This window comes from Onychostoma macrolepis, chromosome 06, assembly GCF_012432095.1.
Source record: "Onychostoma macrolepis isolate SWU-2019 chromosome 06, ASM1243209v1, whole genome shotgun sequence".
In the NCBI taxonomy this organism is placed as follows: Eukaryota; Metazoa; Chordata; class Actinopteri; order Cypriniformes; family Cyprinidae; genus Onychostoma; species Onychostoma macrolepis.
The window spans coordinates 10,257,017-10,282,228 of record NC_081160.1 but is presented as its reverse complement, the minus strand read 5'-3'; the positions used below and the strand labels follow the sequence as shown (position 1 = coordinate 10,282,228).

The window sequence follows — 25,212 nt, the reverse complement described above, 5'->3', positions numbered from 1 at the left end:
AACACTATCAGTTCTATGTAACAATTTTACGTTTTGATGGCTAATTGGCTACAGTCTCATTCATAAATATTCAAACAATCTGCTTTTGCCCGAGGGGTGGTTATGTTTAGGGGTAGACCTTTTGCTTTTTAAAAAAAAATCATATGATTTTGTAAGTTTTCATAAAGTGGACAACACATATTTGCATATTCATTTAAATACCGCTCCCAGCAGTGTTGATGGTGTCGGCATGTTCGCTGACAGAATACCTGCTCAGGTATTTTAAACTTACCCCTAAGCGAAAAAGTGAAAACTTTTGTGCATTGGAAAAGTTCCATGCATGTTAAAGGTTCATAGAACCATAGATGTCAATAACGAACCTTTTTATTTAGCGAAGAACAACGAAAAGGCTTGGTTGATACCTGTGGGTGTTACTTCGACACCTAATTCTTCCTCTTAATCCCAGAAATTCACAAAAACAAAGACATAAAACAGGCGTGAACTAATTCAGTTGTTTTTTTTTTTACTGTGTATGTGCGCATGCTAGTTTTATTCTTTTTTAGGCCTTGTCGCAGTTTATTTGCCATTCGCTGTGATCTCATTACGAAGGTTATTGTCCTGACTCCTGAGCTGAAGGTTACGCTCTCAACATGGCTCTCAGCTACAATAAAACCTTTGTAAAAACGCCTTCATTAGAACATGCTCCTCATTAAAACACGCAGACGGCTCGGTGGACAGTAATGAGGCTGGGGTGGGCTCGCACTCTCCAGCAATTAGATGGCTAAAGAGGAGCGTTTTCACTGCCGTCTCCCTGTGGAGGGCTTCAAACCAGCCTCTCTGAGCCCTTAGAGTGGGTGTAGGGAGGTCAGATGTGTCACCTGAATTTGCCATGACAACTCTTACCTCTGCCAATCACAGCCTCCTTTGACCCTTTGCCTTGTTCTTAATATGACTGTTTGTCCAATCAACACAGAGATCCTGCTTGTTTTGACATCTATGGTATATTATGACTATATTATGTTGTTTGTTTTGACTGGTGGTCATTTTAATGGCTGTTAGTGTTTTTTTTTTAAATGGCTCATTTAAATTTGTCAGAGGTCACGCTGAACAGTGATTAGTATGCCGAAACTCTGGAGAAACTTGGCGAGCTCTTTGGATTGTCTGTAAAAATAGTTTAGTTTGATAGAGTTGTTTATAGCTTTGTTCAGAAACTAATGTTACTCTAATGATCGCCAGCTTTGTTTACTGACCCTGTGCAGCCCGGAGTCTGCCGACATCTGTTCCACATTCTTAATTAGCCGATTACCGTGCACGCACACATCTTTGTTAACTGTATGGAAAGGTATTTTGACAAGCTTTAATACGAATTAATTTTCAGAAGTGGGGCTCTAGATGGATGCAGTAAGACTAATGTCTGCAGAAGAGTCATCTTCATGTCAGCGTTGTACCTACTGGTTTGTGGTGTTAAATTTTTGTGCAGTCGTTAAAAAAAAAAAAAAAAATTCCGTTCTTATTGTTTTATTTATTTTTTGCCAATTTCAGTTCTGAATAATGATTCGAACTATACACCAGTCAGTATCTTGATTTAATTCTTGCAATGTAGGTACATTAAGCATAGTATGTTGTTTGATTCACTGAAAAGAACTGGATCATAGAAGTAATTTGTTCAGGAATCGGACAGCAGTGGTTGTTCAGTATGTTTTTGATTCATTTAAAAGAATCTGCTCATAGAGTCAGTTAGGAATTGGTTATTTCATTCAGGAAGCAGACTACATTGGTTGTGCTGTATGTTTTTGATTCTCTAGAAAGAACAATAATGGTCATTTGTTCAGGAATAACTGATTGTTGTTTCATGTTGAAAATCATTTGGTTCAAATATTTAAAAAAGTAGTTTTTAGTGTTTTATTTTGCTGGCCATAGCTACTATTATTGTCTATCCAACTGTCATCCTAGCTGATGTGTTCTCAAAGCTCAAGAATAAACATTTTGACCTTTTTGCATGTTTGGTGGTGCAAAGTGAAACTCTTCACACATTACGTTTTACTGTGCATTGCTCTCTTAAAATTTCAGTTTAAGAAATACAATGGCACTGAAACATCTCTCCTCATCATAAAGGGAAATTAGTATCATGGTTGTAATTGCATGTTCTGGTGCGTAGATGAGCACTGAGCTGTGCACGTTTGACGAAGTTCTGCCCCCTCAGAGCAGGGGTGCTTTGTAAGGAGTTAAATTGGATGGTTAATTCGGGTGTTATTTACCCTGTAATTCATTAGCTTGGCCCTGCCATTGGCAGCGGGCAGGCTGTAATTTCACGCTTCGCAATAAAAGATGTCTCATAATCTGCTTCATTTAGCACCGAAAGAATTTAATGAAATTAACTGCAGCCCTAATTAAGACGGTGAATATTAAAGACCTGCTATCAAGCCTTTAACGAGTGTGACATGATCCGCCTTCTGTGGGATTGGAAAAATATCATTTCCCAGGGAAAGGTTGTCGCTGCTCCGAGCCATTTTGGCCAAGATGGCATTTTTGTCATGCACACTAACCTCCCGCAAATTAGATTTTTTCTTTTTTTTTTTTTTCTTTCCCCGTATAATTTTAGCTTGAAAATAATTTAACCAAATACACAAACATCAATCAGGGCTCTCTGTTTAGATTTGGCTAATCTCTTGTTGCCAGTATCCATTGGCTTAGATTGGTTTAAGCTTTCAGGGGAGTGTTGAAACCACTCATTAAGCTCCTTGATGACCTTGACGTGTTATTGTTTAAAACTGCGAGCCACGATGAACCTCACATTACCGTCTTTACTGTCTGTTCATCAAACTTGGGCTCCTGAGCATTATTTAACATGGCCAGGTGTATAGTTAAGAAGACATCGATTTGAGAAAATAACTCTCTTCAGCTTTCATTGTCAGACAAAAACTCAATCGAAACTAGAGATTATAATCTGCATGATACAATGTGTATTCCACGCAATATAGTCTCTATACAGAATAGATATACTATATTTATTTTAAAAATATAGTTTATATTAGCAAGCGGAATAATTTCCATCCTGTTTCGTTTTAGTACATTTGTATTTCTCAAGTAGCCTGCTTTAACATCAATCTAGAAAAATCTTTTGAAAATCCATTTGGAAATGAATGTGCCAGGTTCTTAGAAATTTAATCTTTGAAATCGTGTTGGTTTCGTATGATTTGAAAAAAAACTTTTATACTATTTATGTAGCCATCAAGTAAAAAAGTAATAATATATTTCTGTACACCTTCAATACGTGCGAGAACGTAAAAGTTTTAAATATATTTTTCAAGATTGAAAGTGTTTTTTTTTTCTTAAATATCATTAAATTTTATAGAGTTGCACCATATAACGTTTTACAGTCTAAACAACATAGTGATATATATATATATATATATATATATATATATATATATATATATATATGTTGGTTGCACCACATGACTTTTTCAAATATTAATCATTTATTGTAATTTTAGGTTGTAATCTGTTATATAGCTTTTACAAAGCAAAATCTTTCCAAGTACCTCTGTAACCCGTTTAAGTACCCCCGTGCTAGAAAACACAGATAATTCTACACTAATGTTTATTTAGTGATGTTTTCTCATTTCTGGCCTGATTCAGGTGTGTTTGTCAGCGTGAGAGAATGTGCGCTAGAGCTGCCTGTCGTTAAATGATAAATGTCTTTTGGGGAGGTGTGTCCTCTCACTGTCTGCACCGGCCAGATCAGATGGCCGTAGCGATATAAGACCTCCAGCTTTCACGCCATGTCACTCACGTGGCCCCACTTCCCTCGTACACACACACGTACACAGTCACTCACAGTGACAGGGCCGGAGGCGAGCCAGTGTTGGGATGACACACTTAATTTAGCACCCTTCTCTCTAGAGCGCCCAAGAACAATAAGGCCAGCGTGGGCAAACACCCAACCTTTTGTTAAGCGGCTGTCCGGTGCGGGCTCATAGAAGACGGATCCTGTCCACCATACTGACTCTGTCCACACCCATGCCACAGTCCGCATTCATCTCCTGGTTAACCTCTCCTTTTGTTGTAGAAGAATGGAAGAAATGAGAAGAGCTGAAAGAAGAGGATAACGCACTGATAAGAGCACATCGGCACATCTTTTAATGGAAGAGTGCACAGATTAGAGGCTTTTGTTTGTTTGTGAAGTTTATTTATAATTGACGCGTACCATGTTCTGGCTCTTTTCTTCCATAAAAAAATTAGAATATACATTTTCTGCCTTTGCTTTGTTTTCTTATGTTGACTTGACAAAGCCGACATATACTGATCTGCTATTTTCTCTAATGCTGCCTCTTGTGAGTCTAAAATTTGTAAAATTAATGTGGCCTAAAGTGTTAAAGCTATGACAGCACATCTTGGACTGATCGGAATTACGATTTTCACAAATCTGATGATCAAAACTAAAAAAAAACAAAACAAAGTTCTAGCAAAGTTTAACGACTAGCAAAGGACGTGCTACTCTTACGAAAGCATGGTTTTATTATAGTACATGTGTAGGAAATTTTTTTTGGCATATTGATTACCATTTGTATAACCACAGTTTTACTGCAAATACCATGAATAAACTATGGTTAGTGTAGCAAAACCATGGTTATTGTGTAGTTACCATGGTTTACCTGTAGTATCCATGTTTTTTGATTTAATTTGTTCTAAAACCATGGTTAATTTTCGTAAGGGTAGTAATGTGCTAAAACATGTTAGTCATGCCAGCAAACATGTTAAAACATAATACTCAGCTATGCTAGTAAAACAAATTAGAAACATGCTAGCAACATGCTAGTAATGTGCTAAACCATTCTAGTAATATCAAAAACATGTTAGCAACATGCTAAAACATGCTAGAAACTTGTTAACAATGTGTTACAACGTAACAAAACAGGCTGTTTGTTAGCAAAATGTTTAATCATGCTAGCGAAATGTTAAAACATGCTAGAAAAGATGTTAAACATGCGAGAAATGTGTTTAACATGCTAGCAACACACTAGGAACATGCTAGCGGCATAATAAAACATACTAACAATGAGATAGAATAGGCTAACATCATTCTAGCAACATACTAAAACATGGTGGATGACTGCTAGTGTTTTTTTAAAGGTCTAATAGTTTTTATGTAGTTTTTTAGCAGTCTGAAGTAGGTTAAACAGTTTTTGGTCCGTCTGACTTTTTATTTATTTTTTATTTTTTTTATAAACCTTCAAACTTCAAAGGATTGTTATTTTAAACTTTCAGACAAGGTTTTGTCAGGCTTTTCTTATCTAGTTATTTGTTTGTGCTCTTTAGTGTTGTGCTTTATTGGATGATTTAACCAATATATTATTGATGTTCCACTAAAGTCCACAGGTGGTGTAGTTATGTCTGTGTAAGATTTATTTTTTTGGCCCCGGTTTACAACATTACAAGACCTTCAGGTTGTCAACCAGGGGAGGGTAAAATAGAGGCAAGCAGGGTGTCACCGGCCTGGGCCTTAAATAATGAGCGATTACTCTCATCAGAGAAGTGACGTGGTGTTCAATTAGCCTCTCCTGCTGAATGATCGCTTGTCATCTTCCCGATGGATGTGCAAAATTAATATACCTAGATCCAAAGCAGGTGAGGCAGCTACCTGCCCAACACAACATGCCTGGAGAGACCCCACACTTACACCGTCATTAAAAGATCATCATCTTTTCTCTCTCTCAATCTGTCCATCCCTTTCTTTCTCTCTTTCTTTTCCCCTATTTCATTGTTGCTCTTTTTTTCTTTTTTTTTTTCCTGAGCCTCTCTCTCTCTCACACACACACACACACACACACACACGCACGCACATATCTCAGTCTTAGTTAATGAAGTAATGGATATTCACCCTATGTGACAGATGGGCCGCTAGCGGCAGCACCCTTGTTAGGAAATTAAAAAGCTCGTCAACTTGTGTTTACCACTCAGTAGGAGAGGCTGTTGTTATTTCACCCAGGAAGCGCTCTTCTCTTGTCTTGAACACTGGGTCTAGGGTGTACAGACGTGCAGACTGACCTAAGGGAACATCCTCCCACACGTATATCTCCATCACCCAGGGCCAGACTGATCTCAGAACAGTTACAGGCCTCATTACCTACAACCCAGCTGATCTTAGAACAAACATATACAGTATGTGTCACCCGGGGCCAGGCTGATCTCAGAACAGTTCCACAACATATGAGAGAAAATAATTTTAAAAATCATACTAGATCACATGATCAAAAATGTATAAAAATTTTTTTTAAATGTATAAAAATGTACACTGTTGAGTCGAGAGGCTCCGAGGGACACATGCAGCATAACAGCAAAATTGTTGTTTTTATTGTCATTTGGTGCTCTTAAGTTTTTTTTAGTTTTTTTTTTTTTTTTTAAAGTGGCTTTCCATAAAATCAAGCGCAACTTTCAAGCATCCAATACACTACAAAAAAAATCAGTTTCTCTTCCAACCTGTGCAGTTTTTTTATTTAATTGTTTTTTTTTTAATATTGTCGTCTTTTGATAGTATTTTGTATTTTTAGACTTACAAACTTTTTAAAATAAAATAAAACCTTTATTTTATTTTATTCCAAATCCTATTGCATCCAACTCTATGGTGTTAAAACCTCTTTTAATCATCACTAAATAAGATAATAGAAAATCATATTTATAGTGTAATGTTAAAATATATGATTAAAATCACATACAAATATATTACTACAATATTTTGCCGTCACAATATAATGAAAGTCGTGACAATGCTTTTCTTCCTTTTTCTTTTCTTCTATTTTAAATGCTTTAGGAGAAAGAAGTCTGGCGTTGACTTGTATATGTTTGTGTGTGTTTATAAATATAATTATTATTAAATGTTCTTTTTAAAATTTGCATTACATCCAAAAAATGTACATTTCAATTTCTGAGACAAGCTGTGTGAAAAAAAATGTAATAAAGTATTTTAAAAATTGACATTGACGAGGTGAAGTTTATTATTTACATGTTTTTAGCCTCAGCAAACTAAATTTTCAAATGCACTTCACTGTCACTCTTTTCGGTACATCATTTCACCCTGTTTTTTTCCTTCAGAATGTGTTTAGATACCAATTACCACATAATTAGGCCAGTTTAACGGTGTGTGACAGTTAGGGATCGTGGCATTTTTTTATGAAAATTCAGGCTGTGGAGTGACTGAAAGAAAAACAAGAAGAGAAATAGGCAGCGAGTGACAGAAACTTGTCGGCTCTGGTGTTGCACACTCCGTGGCAGCCAGAGCAAGAAATCTATTATTATCCGTCCTGTCTGCACGTTAATGTTTAACAAGTCCAGCGAAGTGACACGCCGCCGCAGCAGCGTAATTGCTAATCAGCGGACAGTTTTATTCCCTTCTTGCCTAATGAATTTGGCTGAAATGAGGTGTGGGCGGCTGGACCCTTAAACGGGCAGTCAGCCGCCACTGATGTGCGTAGGAGAGGAAGGTTAGTGCTCGTGTCATAGTGCTAATGTGCTCGCTAACACTCCAAGGGGAATTTGCATGTGTAGCTCACAGTGCTTTTTTTTTTTTCTCGCTCTCCTCAAAGTGTGCAAAAAAAAAACTGTCTGTCCACTTGAGTACAAAATAATTGAGTGTTTTGTTTGTAAGTGTGAAAATTGGGTGATAATTTATGAACCGTAGACAGCTTTAGCCCTCTTTCACACTATAAAGCAATTTATTAGTATTTTTCAGACCAGGATGCTATGTTGTTCACAATAATTATTATATGAGAGAAATTAATAAATGAATACTGTTAATATTCAGTAATGAGAATTAAACTTTGTATTTCTGTTTTTGTGTATCAGGGCATGTTGCTGAAAAGAAGCGGCAAATCACTGAACAAAGAGTGGAAGAAGAAATACGTCACGCTTTGTGACAACGGACTCCTCACGTATCATCCTAGTCTGCATGTGAGTACCAACACACACACACACACACACACACACCGCCAGTGCATGTGTATTGTATTTGCCTTTCTCTTCACCTTATTGGTCCTGCCCTGTTAATGTTATTATTATTCTCAGTTCACCCGTCACTGTAACATCAAGGTTTTTTTAATGTTCTTTTCACTGACGTTTAACAGATTATTGTGTCCGCCTCAGTAAGCATGGTGTCTGATGACACAATCTTGTCCTTAATTACCGACTCATCTGTTTGCACGCGGCTGATGCTGTTGATGTGTAATATAACGCTGTAATGGCCTGTCATAATCACCAACTCGGACGACCTGTTTGCCCACACACCAATGGAAATGGCCATCTTTTATTGGCCGTTTTCCCTCTCTGGATTTTTTTGGAGTGACAATCAGACCGTATTGTTAGCGCTAACCAATCCCGAAGTGATTTGGCAAACACCGCATCGCGAATGCAGATGAAAGATACTGTATAGAATGAATGGATGAAGACATGGATAGCAAGTAGTCAGACCTTGCCCTTTGAACAAGAACAAGTTAGTTTTATGAGATAGAAGCTTTGAACTGTTATTTTTCATGCTCTCTACAGCCAATAATTCGCCACACAAAACACGTAGTGAGGGTATGTAATCAGATTTTTTTTTTTTTTGTTTACTAACTTTGAACTTTGACAGGTAAGAAGGTTAAATGACGGGCAAGATGAGCTCTCGCATTTTAAAAAAATTGAACAAAGATATAAAATATGTGAGGTCTATAATATTTTCCTACTCTAGAGACATTTCTAGAATACAGGATGCTAGAAGTGATTAGAAGTGAAGACAAGTGAAGAAAATAAACAGCATAAGCCCTATTCGGACGGGACTAGTTTTCCAGGGGGTCGTTAGAGAAATTTGTGTTTCACAGACGTACTTGGTGATTTTAATCCCGTCCGAATCTGCCACGTCTGTGTTTTTCTCACACAACCTTTGTAATAATTCCAGAGCAAATTACCTACTGTTTTTCAGCAAACTCAGTGATCCTCTGAGAAAATTAATCCCGTTCGAATGCCATGTCTGTGATTGCCGGTGATTTATTTATTTTTTTTTCCTTGTGTGTTTTGGCCGACGTGAATTACCATAGATGCTCTTACCGCACTCATGTTTGATATATTTGCCTCCCTGCAAAGAAATAATAATAAAAAAATGTAAAAAAAACTATAATAAAATCAAGAGCCAGATCACGTTCAGATCACTGTTAAGATTGGCTATTGTAATATCAGTGTCAGTTATTTATTCGCGTTAATTTCTGCACTCACTTGCATAATGTACCTTTATGAAAATTAAACAGGGGTTTACTACAAATAAATAACTCAAGTAAAAGTAAAGTAGCCACACATTAACGTGGTTTTGCTATACTAGCTTCACCATGGTTTTTGTGTGATTATGGTAATCAATCCGAATGACTATACGCAATGCACGCATACAGAGCGCGTGATCTCTGAAACGCCCAGATGTCCAAAACAGACCCTCCCACCTCTGTAATAAACACGGAGATGTTAGGTCCCGTCCGAATTGGTACATGAAAATCGCAGACGTCAGGTGATATGAATCAAAACTCAAACGTAGTTTAGAAAACTAGTCCCGTCCGAATAGGGCTATAGAGCGAGAAATTCCAAGTGTACTTAATGTCCAGTGGAATAATTTCAAGCAAATTCCAAGACCACAGTGTCTGTTCTCTTTTTCCCATTGTGAAAGCAAAAATAGTTTATTTGATGTAAATGCCACGTTAAAAATACTAAGTGTTACAACTAAACTAAACTTTACTAAACTTAACTTTAAGTTTGTTATAGATTTTGACTTAAAATTGAAAATGTTTTTACAATTGAACAAAGTATGTATATAACCATCATCAGTCATCAATGATTTTAGTATAGGCCTTAATGAGCTTATTGGTATAAATTAGATATAGACCAATATAAGAAGTCTGAATTGTTGTTGTTGCTGTTTTATATATTATAGCGGAGTTACTTACTAAATAGATATTTTACCCAAAAATTAAAATGGTCATCATTGACGTTTACTCACCTGACTTTAAAGGGATCCCCGGGTATTAAGACATGTATAGCTTAATATAACGTAAATTATGTCTCTTATTTAAATATGTAGTAAAAAACCCATGAAAATGTATGTTATTTGAAAAAATCTACATTGTTTTTGGACTATGGGGGGCGCCATTATTTTACGTGCACAGTACATTCTGCGTCGATGACGTCAAATGGTTGCACTCAGTGAGCTGCTGCCGCTTTTTACCGCAACACAACTCAGAAAATAAAATACTGATACGATACCACATTGTGAGGCTTTTGGTTGTAATTTTCAGTCGAAGGCAACAAGAGAAGCGATGTAATGTAAGACTTCACTGCTTTCCTAGCGATAAGAAAAGGAGAAAAGAATGGGAATGCCTGTGGACAAATAAAACTTCCTAAAGACCCGCTTCTTTTTTCTCTCCACTTTAGCCCTGATGCCTTTGAGTCTTTTAGTAGACCACAGCTACTGAAAGAGCTTACAAACGGCTGAGACAAGAAACGCTAGATGCCATCTGTTAGGATGTAAACATGCCGACGCGCGGCAGCTAGAGGAGTTTCTCAGCGCAGATTTCCCTCGATATCCGGGGCGTTTAGACTGCTTTTGGGGAAAAATCGATGGTACAGCATTTGGTTTAAACCTATACTTATATCCATCGTCACTGTAAGCTCTTTCAGTAGCTGTGGTCATCATATCAGTATTTTATTTTCCGAGTTGTCTATTCCGAGTTGTGTCGTGGTAAAAATAGCAACAGATAGCGCTAGTAGCTCATGGAGTGCAACCATTTTATGTCATCAGAAAAATGGCACCCCCCATAGTTCAAAATATGTATAAAACGATGTGATTTTTTTAAAATAACACATCTTTAATGGTTTTTTTTACTACATATTTCAGTAAGAGACATAATTTACGTTATATTAAGCCATACAAGTCTTAATACCCAGGGATCCCTTTAATTCATCTTTGGAACACAAGTGAAAATAATTTCAATAATCTCTCATTTTTTATTTTATTTTATTTATTTTTTTGTCCGCCTGGCCACTTGATTTTAATTTGTTCTGGATGTTTTTTAAAGCTTGAAAATGCTGATTAAATATACTTTCCAAAGAATTTAATTTTTTTGGTAAACTATGTATATGTAATGTAATTTGTGTTTCGATTTTTTTTTTCTTTTTTTTTTTCTGAACCCATCACTCGGTTAGATGCCTTCCTGACACATTGACAAATTTTAGTCATCTGGGTGAACTAGTGGAAGTGTGCGTCATCATATACGGTCCCCCTCCTCCCTTTGGCTGTGAACAGGTTCCTCTCATCAGCAGGTGTCTGCTACACAGGCATCAATTAGAGTGTTTGCGGAGGCTAATAGGATGAAACTCAATCAGGGCTCTTAATTGCTCAACTATGTGAAAAAGAAATCACATTAATGCAGCTGATTAAGAGGACGGCAATAGATGCAACCTAATTAGTGAGGAAAAAACTCAAATAACTCATCCATGTACACATCCATTACAACCACGCCACAACTTTATGTAATCTTTTTTTTAGGCTCATAACTGTTGTGTGTTGATTTAAACTTGCACTTTTTTGTTAAACATTACGTGATTATGATTTTAGCGCAGTGCGATTTGATAGATTTATCGATGTGGGGCATCAATTTTAAATGCACATCTGCCCCTGAAGTGGCCAGATGATGATCTTTTCATCAACTGTTCTCATTTGAGCACTCAACTCCCTTAACTAAATCCCTCAAGTGGCTTGCTCGTCCTTTATTTTAAATCAAGAGTTACATATGGACCAGTCCCTGGAGTGTATGTCCTACATGAAACGCAATAACATATGTTCTTCAATAGAGCAGCTTCGTGGAGTCTTTCGGCTTAATGAGCAGGGGCAAGGCTTTGAGAGCGAGAGCGTACCACCCAGAACTGCCATACATCAGCTGAGTGCCAATCAAATAACACAAAGACCTGAGAATCTCTGTGTATGTGTGCTGCACCGAGCAATTTACAGCAAGAGCATAACGTGTCCATCCCTCACTAGAGGCCAACAAAAGGGCAATTCAAAGCCAAGAGCTCTCAACACGGTTTAACAAGCCACAGGAGAGCCCTTCAGGAGTGGCGGGCCAACAGCTTGCGGCTGGTAATTGCATCCCTATTAGCATTGAGTAACTTTCATCATCAACGCAAGCAAAGCCATGCGCAAATCCAGACAACGCAGTCAGAATCCAAACACATGCTGCGATGGCATGCTGTGATCCGCAGAAAAGGAAAAAGAAGCTCGGGGGAAGATTTTACATGTGTTCTAAAAGGCTGGTTTTCTGCATACAAAGTGCACTTCACCATGAATATCAAATACATTAATATTGATTTCTTCACCTCCAGAGGGTGGGCAGAATTAACTGTGTGCTGACCAAATAAATTTAGTAGACACTTTTCATCCAAAGTGTCCACTGCTGTTGTAGTAATCCTTTTGTCATTTTTACTAAAGGATTATATGCAGAATGTTCATGGGAAGGAGATCGACCTGCTTCGGACTACAGTGAAGGTTCCAGGGAAGAGGCCCCCCAGGGCCATCTCCACATGTGCGGCCCCCAGTCCCAAAACCAATGGGCTGACCAAGGACATGAGCAACCTGCAACTTGGACAGACACCAGGTAACCTGATCATGCTTTTGTTTCATTTTTTTGTTTTGTTCTTGTCTTGTTTGTTTTGTTTTGTTGAACTTTGCTTTGTTTTGTATTAAATAAAATTGGATAATAATATAACAAAAATTAGATAATTAGATCATGTATTTTTTTTTATATAATAAAATATATACTGACCGTCTATCACTGAAACATGATCATGCTTTTTATTTTGCTTTGATCTTTGTTTTATGATTTTTAAATTATTTAATATAATATAGTGATAGTTTTTAAAAATTAGCTTACAATATAAATTATAATTATATATATTTTATTTTAAATATCTAAATACATACTGTCAATTCATTAAGGATGTTTAAATTAACAAATTAGCTAACAATATAAATTATTTTATATATATATATATATATATATATATATATATATAATTCTTATAAGGCATATAATATTATGTCTTTGACCATACATTAGACAAATAGTTTGTAAAATGAGTGGATAATAAAATATATTTAACTTGGTATGAATTAAAATACAAAACATTTCCTTATTGTTTTAGCAAGTGCTTTCCAAGAAAACAAATGTACTATAAACGTATCTTAATGTCAAGATAATAGGCCTAGGAAGCAGTCTTCATTAGTAGAGAATTAAACAATTAAGTTATTGTTTAGTTATTCGTGTAACACTCATTGGATCAACAATCCTTAAGCCCCCCAAGGAGTGTTAAAGACCCTTCTCAGGCACATACACACACACACAAAGCACCAGGAGGACCAAACTAATAGCATGAATATTCAGTGACCCATAATACATGTACTAATTATTGTCATGAATATTAATGCAATCAGCGCTCGTTCTCCAGCCAGGCAAGTCCGAAATGAGCACTAATGAGAGGGAGAGAGAGAGAATGAGGGAAGGAGGGAGGGAGCGGTAGAGGAGAAAAGAGAGATAATTCACAGTGGTACGGCAGTCAAGCTTTTGTAAGTCAAGTATTTGACTGTAGGGCTGGGTCAGCGGCGTGATCACATGCACCTTTTATTCCTTTGGTCTTAACATCTCTTTTTGCGAGAGCTCCAATTATGCACCGAATCCATTATAGCATATCTTCACACACTGCTGTTCTTGCGCTGTGTGTGTGTGTAGACCCTTTTCTGCCCTCATACATACATAGTGTTTATTTTCCTCCAGACGACCACTGATGTAAAAATGTAGTTTATCAGGGCTCTCCTGAAGTATGATCAGCTTTTGCCATTTACCCAAAGGTGCTGCCGTCTGATTTATCCGCTACAATGGAGATTAAATTGAGTCGTGACATTTCATTCAGTCGAGTTTGCAACGGGCCATTGGATGCCCGTGGGTATACCTTTTTGCAACAACAACATATTAAAAACCAGAAAATGAAGTATTTACTGAACCCTCTTTTTTCTTTTTTTTTTCTTTTCTTTTTTTAACTACATTGAGTATTTTGTGTGTGACTAGCTTGAGCTAACAGTATCATCAAGTCAGTGTTATTTACATTTTGTTCACTGCTATTGGACAAACTGTTAGATTTGCTATGTTCGTAAGCCCAGAAGCCTTATGGTTGATTGTGTTTGAGTCTGTATGTGTGCGTCATATCATATCCCTCCCGCGTTCTTTTGTGAGCAGTTGTGGTGAAATCTTATTAGTGCGATTAGATGCGACTTCCTATGATGTCCACTTGAATTTCCACGTGAGTCAGACGAACATCTCCCACAGTTTAATGATGACTCACGGTGGTGATGATAATTAACCTTCGAGTAATCTGATGTCACTATTTATGCACTTTGACGACTACAAATTGTCATTTTTTTAGGAGCTCATTTTTAATCAATCCTGCAAGACAGACTTTTCAGGATAGGAGATGAACTAAAATGAGCTCCCAAAACTTACTGCCAGATTCTGGAAGATAAATTCTTCAAACAGTTGTACAAGAGGATGTGATGCTGGTCCTTCATGGACTTATCTGTCCATCTTCATGTATTTCACAACACTTCAGCATGTTATTCTTAAGTGAGGGCCATTTTAAATAATTTTTTACCCAAGCAAAGTCTCTGAGAACTTGACACATTGCACTTGTGGAGATTCCAGGAAGGTTGCAGTTGTGGAAAATGATGGTGCTGGAGACTAAATGGTTCCTGATGGTTTCTCACCTAATTCTTCACCTTAATTCTTAATTCTTTTGCAGTTAACGTGTCTTTTCTTCTCCACCTGTTTTTTTCTGACCGTACTGATCCAATGAGCATTTCGCTGCCCAGTGGTCATGCCTTAACTTTGCTAATTCTATTATTGCATCCTTCTCATGGGCATTTAATATTTTTTTTACTTTTATTCTTGAGTTCAATCTCTTTTTTTGGCTCAATTTATCTGTAAAAGAAAACCTGCCTAATAATTCTGCACACCTGAAATAAGAAGTTTCTGACTATCAGCCTTCATGGACAATTATATATCACTTAGAAATGATTAAATACAAAATCAATAGTAGTTATTAATATTGGTGTGGTTTGGAATTGGTAAAATGTTCTTGGGAAAAAAAATATGACCAGAATATCAACTTGCCTAATAATTCTGCACACACTGTAGTGCCAATATATTTTTACTTATTGTAAAAATATTTTCATAAACCATTATAAAAAAAACTCTAAAGGTACACTATAATACAAACAAAAACTATGGCATTACAGATGACAAGAACAAATTAGGAAATTTGGTGCATTGGGTATATTACTGTATATTAATGGTGCATTAATTTTCATACGTCTGTCTTGCAGGCTCTGTGACCAGCAGTTCTTCTGCATCTCAGATGGCGAGTGGCATCAGTCTGGTGTCGTTTAACAGTCGGCCGGATGGGATGCATCAGCGCTCATATTCTGTGTCCAGCGCTGACCAATGGAGTGATGCCACAGTCATCGCCAACTCAGGAATCAGCACGGGTAAGTGTAGGACACATTGCCATATGTGGCCCCTCGAGCTGCTGTGGGGTTTTGCTTTTATGCATGCTGTCGTCTTGAAGGTTTTTCTTCAGAACTGAGAACAGATCCTCAAACAGTGATTTGTTATCCTATAGTTGTAAACACACACATACACCCACTCCACCTTTCATTGATCCTTGTGTCAAGCTCTAATGCTGCTTTAACTGTTTATCAAAGTAATGGCCACTCAGGAGAACCACATTACCAAAGGCTCATCTGTCGACGGCTAGCAGAAGAGAAATGTTTGGAGCATGATGTTTATCAGTCTGTCACCTTTCTGTTGTCGGAGAATTTCATACTTGGCTATTTTTATTAAATCTTTCATGTCTAAACAGCCACGGGGGGGGAAATGGGCATACACACAAAAGTCACTATTGGACTGACAGCTGTCAGGCACAATGTTTTATGTGTGCTGATGAACTGCTGTGACATGGTGACACTAGTTTTAGGCCTGTTGTTTGATCCCTGCCTGTAGTTGAGTCTATGTGTTTACCCCAATAACAATTAAAGCTGTGAAACACTTAAATGGGCTCCTGGCTGCGTCCACAGCAGGACACTACTCACACACAGCTGAGCCACAGACCCCACATGACTTCAACAGTACATCTTTTAAAATGTTAGGTTTTTTTGTTCTAATTATTTTTCACAAAACAGTCATGTTTTGGTTTTTAATGCCCATTTACAATATTTTCTGTCACCCTTAAACCTGTTTCATACAGCACACATCAACAAAGCTGCAACATTCATGTTTTTCTCCTTCAAGAAAAGTGCCCGTTAAGAACAAACCCTACCTCAAAACTGATTCTAAAGATTTCATTAGTCATTTCAATCATGGTGCTGATTGCCTACACAGTGCTTAAACATACTAACCACTAACCCTCAAATGAAAAAGTAACCTCAGCCTTAGTTTAGTTCAATAAGCAAGAAGTTAATTATGAGACTTATGGTTTAGACAGCATATTTACTGTTTTTGCTAAATTTCGCCAACAAAAATAAATCCAAACACAGCCACAGCACTGTTTTGCGCCTCTGAGCAACATGACGGCATTTCGTTCCTGAATTAATCAACCTTTAAATGATTCGGTTCAATCGCAATGACTCACTTATTAACATTGACTTTCTGCCACCTGCTGGCAGTTTTAATTTCACATTTAAAGTAGTTTTTTTAAATTAATTTCAAACATCAGCTGCCAACGTTTTGTTTAAAATATCAAAACAGTATTTATGCATATGTAACTGCAGGTTAAAGCATTACATGTCCCTCTGAGCTGCATTAAACTGTCTAAATGCCATTCAGATGCAACTTCTGAGTTTCCTCTGCAGTGCAAAGATGAATTTTGTCAATACTGACTCCATTTGCTTGGTAACAGCCCAAATGTCTTATTGACTGATTAAATGTAAAAATAATTTACTCAAAAGGTGATGCACACTTTTAGAAAAGGTAAAAATCAATTTAAACTTATTGGAAAAGATTAATCTGCTACATGACGATAGGCAACATCAGCTGGAATACTTCAAACCGGAGCTGTTTTTGTTTTATATGCTGCTAAGAAGACATCCCAGAAGATGGGTCAAGTATAGCTCCATCACTGTTCAAAGTAAAAATTTGGGTAACACTTTAGAATAGGGAACACTAATTCACTATTAACTATGACTTTTCCCTCAATAAATTACTAATTTGCTGCTTATTAATAGTTAGTAAGGTAGTTGTTAAGTTTAGGTATTGGGTAGGATTAGGGATGCAGAATAAGGTCATGTAGAATAAGGCATTAATATGTGCTTAATTAATACTAATAAATGGCTAATATTCTAGTAATATGCATGCTAATAAGCAACTAGTTAAGAGACCCTAAAATAAAGTGTTACCAAAATTTGTTTTAATAAATTAAAAAAAAAAAGGTAAAAATCAAGGAAATTTCTCTGGCATTTCTTCTCTTTGCTGTATCGAAAACATACCAAACCGTGACACCACTGTATCGTATCGATCCAAACTGTGAATTTTGTCAACCGTTACACCCCTAATAAATATATATATATATATATATATATATATATATATATATATATATATATATATATATAAACCAAACATTTTAGTAAAGATTAAAAATGTTAGTGTTTGCTGATAGATACCCTCTCTTTAAAGCAGTAAGCATATGAAGAATTCTCTGTGTTTATCATTAAAACAGCAGTGGAGTTAGTGGGAGAATCCATCAGTGGCCTCTGCTTCAGTGATATTCAGGGTGGTTGTTCGGACACTGCGGCGCTCCGGAGGGCTGTGTTATGAGGTTGTGTGAGTACTTGTATGCTTCCCCCCCAGGAATCTCTTAAAAATAACCTTTCTGCTGGCCTAATGATGTCTGTCCACGGCCTGACTGGATCAGATCTGATGGCTGGATGACGGTAGTGCCAGACGCTGATTGCTTGTCACCTCTTGCCCCCAGGAGCTGACGGGAATGAGATCCCGTCTTTTTTTCTGAAAGAAGTGAAGAGAGATAAGTGGTAGCGAAGTAATTAACTGACGTTCCTTGCTTTGCGCTGTGAGGGAGAGACTGTTGACTAACCTCTAACCTTTTGTTTAGCCATTTGCTTTGTTTAGTCTCTAGCCAGGAAGTTACATTATTTTTTCATAATAACTGAATGAAATCCAATACTTTTTTTCTCACAAATTTTGGCATTCTGTATTGAAAAATGCAGGTGAAGAAGTCTTGAATGGTCATTTAATCACCAGAAACTGCCACAAATGAATGATTTCTAATGACATTATTTTATGCCTAATTATGCATAAAATAATGAATTATGACCAGTGACAGAAGAAAATGCTTTCTGCTACATCTGTGGGTGTTTTACTACTGTACATCCTGTACACCGGTTATTTGATAATTAAATGGAGTATATTTCTCCACAACTTTGCAGATTGTAAGTTAAATTATGCATTTTGAATACTACTTATCGTCATTAAAACGAAACATTTAACATTTGACTGCTTTTGTTATTTTCGCAAGTACATTAAAGGCAATACGATTTTTCAAATTATATATTTTTAAATATATATTTATAAGTTATCTAAAAAATATATATATACATGATGGAAAATTTTTATTAATTTTGTTAAACTTACAATCCACTTTTTTTGATGTTTTCAAATCAGCAGAAAAAAAATGTTGTGGTCTAAAAGTAAGCCTGGTAATTCATTTCCCACAATGCAATTCTTGTGATTAAACACATACTGACAACCTTGTGCTTTTTATACAAAATAAACTGAGCTGGTTTGAACTGAGATCATTTAAAACTACAGATGCCTTTAAAGTGTAATTGTAAGAGGGTCAAAGTTGAAAAGAGCTACAGTGGTTGACACTTGGCTGTGTGCCGTCTGATTGAGTTGGATCACATCAGAGCAGACTCGTCCTGACGACATGGCTGCCATTTGAGAAACACAGCCTCAGTAATGAGCTCTTTTATTCCAGAGGAAACAAAGCCAAGTCCATTTAAAGGAGATAAGATCCCCTCCAGTGATCGGGCTCTCTGTGTCTTTTTGTCTCACTCCATGTTGTCTTGAGGGCATGGAAAAGGCAGTGACATCCCTGTCTCTTTACCTGGAGCATCCTTAGCTCCAAGCAGACAGTTGCACATAAAAATATCCCCTCTGTCCCTCCCTCTGTGGCTATTCTTGATCCTCCCTCTCTTTCGCTTAATAATGAGAGACAAACCGCAGCAGACGTAATGAGTGTCTCTTTGATTACTGCTGCTGTGTTTAGGTGCTCTGGGGAACATACTTTTGGTTCGACCTGCCTTAAGATAAGTTCCTGGCCACCCTGATGTCATGTCACCCAACTTGTTGATTAATGCACTTGTTTTTTTAATTTATTTTTTTGTTTGTTTGTTTTACATAGGGATGTCCCTTCGTCCTTCTGTCATTTCCAAGCTAGTAATTCAACAACTGAATAAAATGCACATAGCAAGTTCCTAGATATGTACTCTTTGTATTCATGTTGCTTTCATAGTTTTGAAAAACTTGCATATTATTTTCAGCGGGTTTACAATACTGGTCAAAAGGGGTTGTTAAGAGTGTGGGTATTTTTAATTTTTTTTTAAATGTTTTTGAAAGAAGCCTCTTATACTCACCAAGACAATTTACGGTTGCCTATTTTAATATATTTTAATATGTAATGATTTTCAGCAGCCAGTCTCTAGTCTTCTAGTCTTCCGTGTCACATGATCCTTTAGAAATCATATGCGTATGAAATCATGATTTGGTGCTCAAGGATTTTTTAAAATTAATAGAATGTTTAAAATAAAAGCCTTTATTTAAAATAGAAATCTTTTCTAACATTATAAATGTCTTTACTGTCACTTTTGAGATATTTAATACATCCTTACTGAATAAAAGTATTAATTAAATAAAATCTTTCTGAATGATTGGTTTATAACACGATAACGCAAATTAATTTTAACGGCACTAATTTTATTAACGCGTGATTAATGCAGTGCGCATTTTCTGTTTGACCCGTGGCCTAGCCTGTAGTTGGAGAAATGGAGATGCACAGTGTTGCCAACTTAGCGACTTTGCAGACCCCTTTAGTGACTTTCCCCCCCTTCAAAAAACCTTATTTAGTTTCTGAGACTCGCTGGTACTGCCGCACGAGGTCGAGGTCTTGCTGTCCCAGCACGCGCACACACCTTTCTCTCTCTGTGCGTATGCATTGTTCAGTGAGCGGTGGGGAGGAGCAGCGCTTTCAGTTAAACGCAGATATTATGTTGCTTCTCTAATTTTACATGCAAGTAGGCTACAGCCAAAATCACAGCACAGCTATCGTCATTATCTTATGTGTATTTGATTTCATCAGACGACGGCTCGATTATCAGGATTTTTGGGCAGATAAGGGCCGATCTTGGAAGGGAGAGCTGGTTTTGTAGTCTTAATGGATCGCGTTTCAGTCAGTATTTCATATTAATTCCGTTGTCTGATAAAAGAAACAGTAAAATATATAAATGAAAACAGTTTTATTGAGAATTTAGCTGCATCAAAATACAGTATGTGGGCACAGAGAGGCAAACAAATCTAATAATAAATAATAAACGTACATTTTGCATGTTTAGAAGAAGTGAGCTGCCCTGTCGTGCAAAAATGTAAACAGGTTTGTGTAAGTAAATTGCTCAGTGCAAAGAAAGAAGTAATGGGAACCTGCTATTTCTTTTTTCATGTGTCTAATAGACAATTCTTTGAAAAACAACTATGACCTATGAAACATGTCTTCATGCTCTGTTGACTATGGTTTCAATAATAATAAACATACATTTGCATAAAGCTTCCATATTTGTCCATGCCCATGTTGATTAGAGTATTAAAAACTTGAAAAGTATTAATTTAAGGTACATTTTAGAACAAATAAAAATGTGCGATTTAAGTTACGATTAATCACAAGTTAACTCATGACAATCATGCGATTTAATCACGATTAAATAATTTTAATTGATTGACAGCACTAATAAAAAATAAATATATTTATTTTTTTATTTTTTTATTTTTTTTAATTAGTGCTGTTAATTTAAAATAATCTCGATTAATCACATGATTGTCATGAGTTAACTCATGATTAATCGCAACTTAATCACACATTTTAATTTATGTGTGTGTTCATTAATTCATGAATACAACATGTGAGTGTATGCAGTTTAATAATTATTTAAAAATGTTTTAAATATATTTAAAGTGCAAAATAATATAAATTAGTTTTTTGTTTTTGTTTTTTTTCGTGTAAAGTATTAACATGAATTTTAATTTAGAAATATAAAACACTAATCAGAGATCAGGTGTATTCAAGACATTGTTTGTATGATTTGCATTTTTAATGTATCTTTACCAAAAAAAATTGTTTCATGTCATTGATCCGAAAAAACACAGTTTTTTACAATGACCTGGCAACCACCCACAAGAGTCACTCACTAGTTTGTTTTAGTTTGTATCGTTCTCCATAAAAGATGACAGACATTTAGCCTTTGCCTTGAAGTGGATTATTCCATGATAATGTATGTGTTGTGTTGCTCCTTCTCTCCTCCAAAATAACTGGATATTCTTTAAAACAAAACCTAAAAGCAAACTGGCTGTGACTGAATGTCTGGCAGAATTATAGCAGACGAATTAATGACTTTTTGAGAAAGCATTGAGCTTGAGAAGACAAGGATGGAGAATATGAGGGAGAGGGAAAAGGTGTATTTGACGTTTAGGTGTGTGTGAGAGGGAGAGATCGGACAAAGGGGCTGTTAGAACGAGGTGGTTAATTGTTCACTTTGGGATGGCATCTTGTCAGCAGAGATAAGTTGTCACGTTTTCCACTTGAGCTGAGACTAAACGATTGTAAAATAAGTTACGGCCGTCCTTGGGGCTGTCTGCTGATGCACGGCGCTGGAAGCATGCTCAGTGCCAGCCTGAACATCCCCCCAGCCCCTCCCCACATCAGCGCTTTCACTCCGCCTGATATTGATGTGAACTGAATGTTATTTTATTCTGCCGCTAGTCACAGCTGTCAGTGCTGCTTATGAAAAGTGAAGCAGCCTTCTGATAGCCTGAGCCGGAGAATCCAGCCAAACGCCAGTCAGAACTGGCCTCACACGAACGCGAGCGCTCGATCATTTAAACCGGAGCAGACACCACAGAATATCCTATATGCATGCAGTAAAATAGAGCTGAATGTTTACATCAATCTCTCTCTCTTTGTGTCCAGACACCGGCCTGGGAGATTCTGTGTGCTCCAGTCCAAGCATATCCAGCACCACCAGTCCGAAGATGGACCCGCCTCCATCGCCCCACGCCAACCGCAAAAAACACAGGAGGAAGAAGAGTACAAGCAACTTCAAGGTGGACGGCTTCTCTGGAGCTGCAGAAGGTACTTCTGGTCTCTGTCCCACTCCATCTGTAGTCTTCTCTCCCTCTCAGATCTGGTCAGATCTCTGCTGATCATCTCTTGGTCTATAAATTCAGCCATGTTCCTAAGAACCACTGTAATGGATTGATTCTTAAACAATCTTTAACATTCTCTCATATCTAACTGCAATGTTATATGTTTTACAGGGTGAGTGTGAAAAACTATCGGACAAAAGTCCACTCAGGAAAATTGTACATTTAAAACCTGCTTAAACCTGGAAACGAATAGACAGTTCTGTGATGCTGCATTTATAGGTTACTAATCAAATTAGTATTCATATGATGCCAACATTTCAATAGTCAGCCTGAAAACTTTAATGAGCAAAGATTAATATAATTTGCTATTACACACTCCATTTGACTATCTAACTTATGTAGGTATTTGAAAGTTAATCATTATAAAAATATAATTAATATAAGTAATACCTTAAATTTAAATATATTTACTTAAAAAAGACAAAAATTCAGTGATTAAAAAAAATGCAATAGAACAGCGTTCTTGACGTTTCTCAGTGGAGGTATTATTAAAGCTGCTAAAGTTATGCAGACAAGAAAAGTGACTGTACAGTATATACAGTGGGTACGGAAAGTATTCAGACCCCCTAAATTTTTCACTCTTTGTTATATTGCAGCCATTTGCTAAAATCATTTGTTCATTTTTTTTCCTCATTAATGTACACACAGCACCCCATATTGACAGAAAAACACAGAATTGTTGACATTTTTGCAGATTTATTAAAAAAGAAAAACTGAAATATCACATGGTCCTAAGTATTCAGACCCTTTGCTCAGTATTTAGTAGAAGCACCCTTTTAATCTAATACAGCCATGAGTCTTTTTGGGAAAGATGCAACAAATTTTTCACACCTGGATTTGGGATCCTCTGCCATTCCTCCTTGCAGATCCTCTCCAGTTCTGTCAGGTTGGATGGTAAACGTTGGTGGACAGCCATTTTTAGGTCTCTCCAGAGATGCTCAATTGGGTTTAAGTCGGGGCTCTGGCTGGGCCATTCAAGAACAGTCACGGAGTTGTTGTGAAGCCACTCCTTCGTTATTTTAGCTGTGTGCTTAGGGTCATTGTCTTGGAAGGTAAACCTTTGGCCCAGTCTGAGGTCCTGAGCACTCTGGAGAAGGTTTTCGTCCAGGATATCCCTGTACTTGGCCGCATTCATCTTTCCCTTGATTGCAACCAGTCGTCCTGTCCCTGCAGCTGAAAAACGCCCCCACAGCATGATGCTGCCACCACCATGCTTCACTGTTGGGACTGTATTGGACAGGTGATGAGCAGTGCCTGGTTTTCTCCACACATACCGCTTAGAATTAAGGCCAAAAAGTTCTATCTTGGTCTCATCAGACCAGAGAATCTTATTCAGGTGTTTTTTAGCAAACTCCATGCGGGCTTTCATGTGTCTTGCACTGAGGAGAGGCTTCCGTCGGGCCACACTGCCATAAAGCCCCGACTGGTGGAGGGCTGCAGTGATGGTTGACTTTCTACAACTTTCTCCCATCTCCCGACTGGAGCTCAGCCACAGTGATCTTTGGGTTCTTCTTTACCTCTCTCACCAAGGCTCTTCTCCCCCTATAGCTCAGTTTGGGCGGGGTTCTAGGGGGGTTAGCTCTAGGAAGGGTTCTGGTCGTCCCAAACATCTTCCATTTAAGGATTATGGAGGCCACTGTGCTCTTAGGAACCTTAATAGGAACTAATAGAAATTTTTTTTGTAACCTTGGCCAGATCTGTGCCTTGCCACAATTCTGTCTCTGAGCTCTTCAGGCAGTTCCTTTGACCTCATGATTCTCATTTGCTCTGACATAAACTGTGAGCTGTAAGGTCTTATATAGACAGGTGTGTGGCTTTCCTAATCAAGTCCAATCAGTATAATCAAACACAGCTGGACTCAAATGAAGGTGTAGAACCATCTTAAGGATGATCAGAAGAAATGGACAGCACCTGAGTTAAATATATGAGTGTCACAGCAAAGGGTATGAATACTTAGGACCATGTGATATTGCAGTTTTACTTTTTTAATAAATCTGCAAAAATGTCAACAATTCTGTGTTTTTCTGTCAACATGGGGTGCTGTGTGTACATTAATGAGGGAAAAAAATGAACTTAAATGATTTTAGCAAATGGCTGCAATATAACAAAGAGTGAAAAATAATCATTATATTATCATTATCATTATAATCATTCATTATAATCAAAGAAGCCTTCCCATATACCAGCATGTACACAAACACCGTAAGCTGCATACACCGCTGCTGTCACACACACATAAATGCAATTGAGCACACACCATCATGCAGTGAAGTTGTGTCTGCTGTGACGGTGCAGTGGAACAGATGTTTCTGAGCAGCAGATGTGTAATATGTTTCCTGCTGTCAGTATGGATCAGGCAGCTGACAGGCCTGCGTGGAGCAAGAGAAATATGCTGAGTGATTATTACACACTCACACAGACAAGCCGGTTAAACGCCGTCTGTCACTCACACGCACAGACTCCACTCATCACTGCAGCCACCATTCTGACACAATATATAGATATTTGTATTTATTTTATTATTCGGTTTCAGTAACACACTACCATTCAAAAGGTTAGGGTTAGTAAGTGTTGATTTTTTGTTTTTGTTTTTTTTCAACAAGGATGCATTAAATTTAATAAATTAATT

The 25,212-nt window shown here is 37.2% G+C and overlaps 1 protein-coding gene across 4 annotated transcripts in view; it reads left to right on the top strand.

Moving 5' to 3' along the window:
- Positions 1 to 25,212, top strand: part of agap1 (ArfGAP with GTPase domain, ankyrin repeat and PH domain 1) — a 179,676-nt gene that overhangs the window by 119,426 nt on the left and 35,038 nt on the right. For all 4 annotated transcript variants that reach the window (XM_058780222.1, XM_058780223.1, XM_058780220.1 and 1 more), the window contains 4 exons: positions 7,825 to 7,929; positions 12,479 to 12,644; positions 15,422 to 15,583; positions 22,348 to 22,509. In XM_058780222.1, the coding sequence (XP_058636205.1) occupies positions 7,825 to 7,929; positions 12,479 to 12,644; positions 15,422 to 15,583; positions 22,348 to 22,509 (595 nt within the window). The remainder of the gene's footprint in view (positions 1 to 7,824; positions 7,930 to 12,478; positions 12,645 to 15,421; positions 15,584 to 22,347; positions 22,510 to 25,212) is intronic.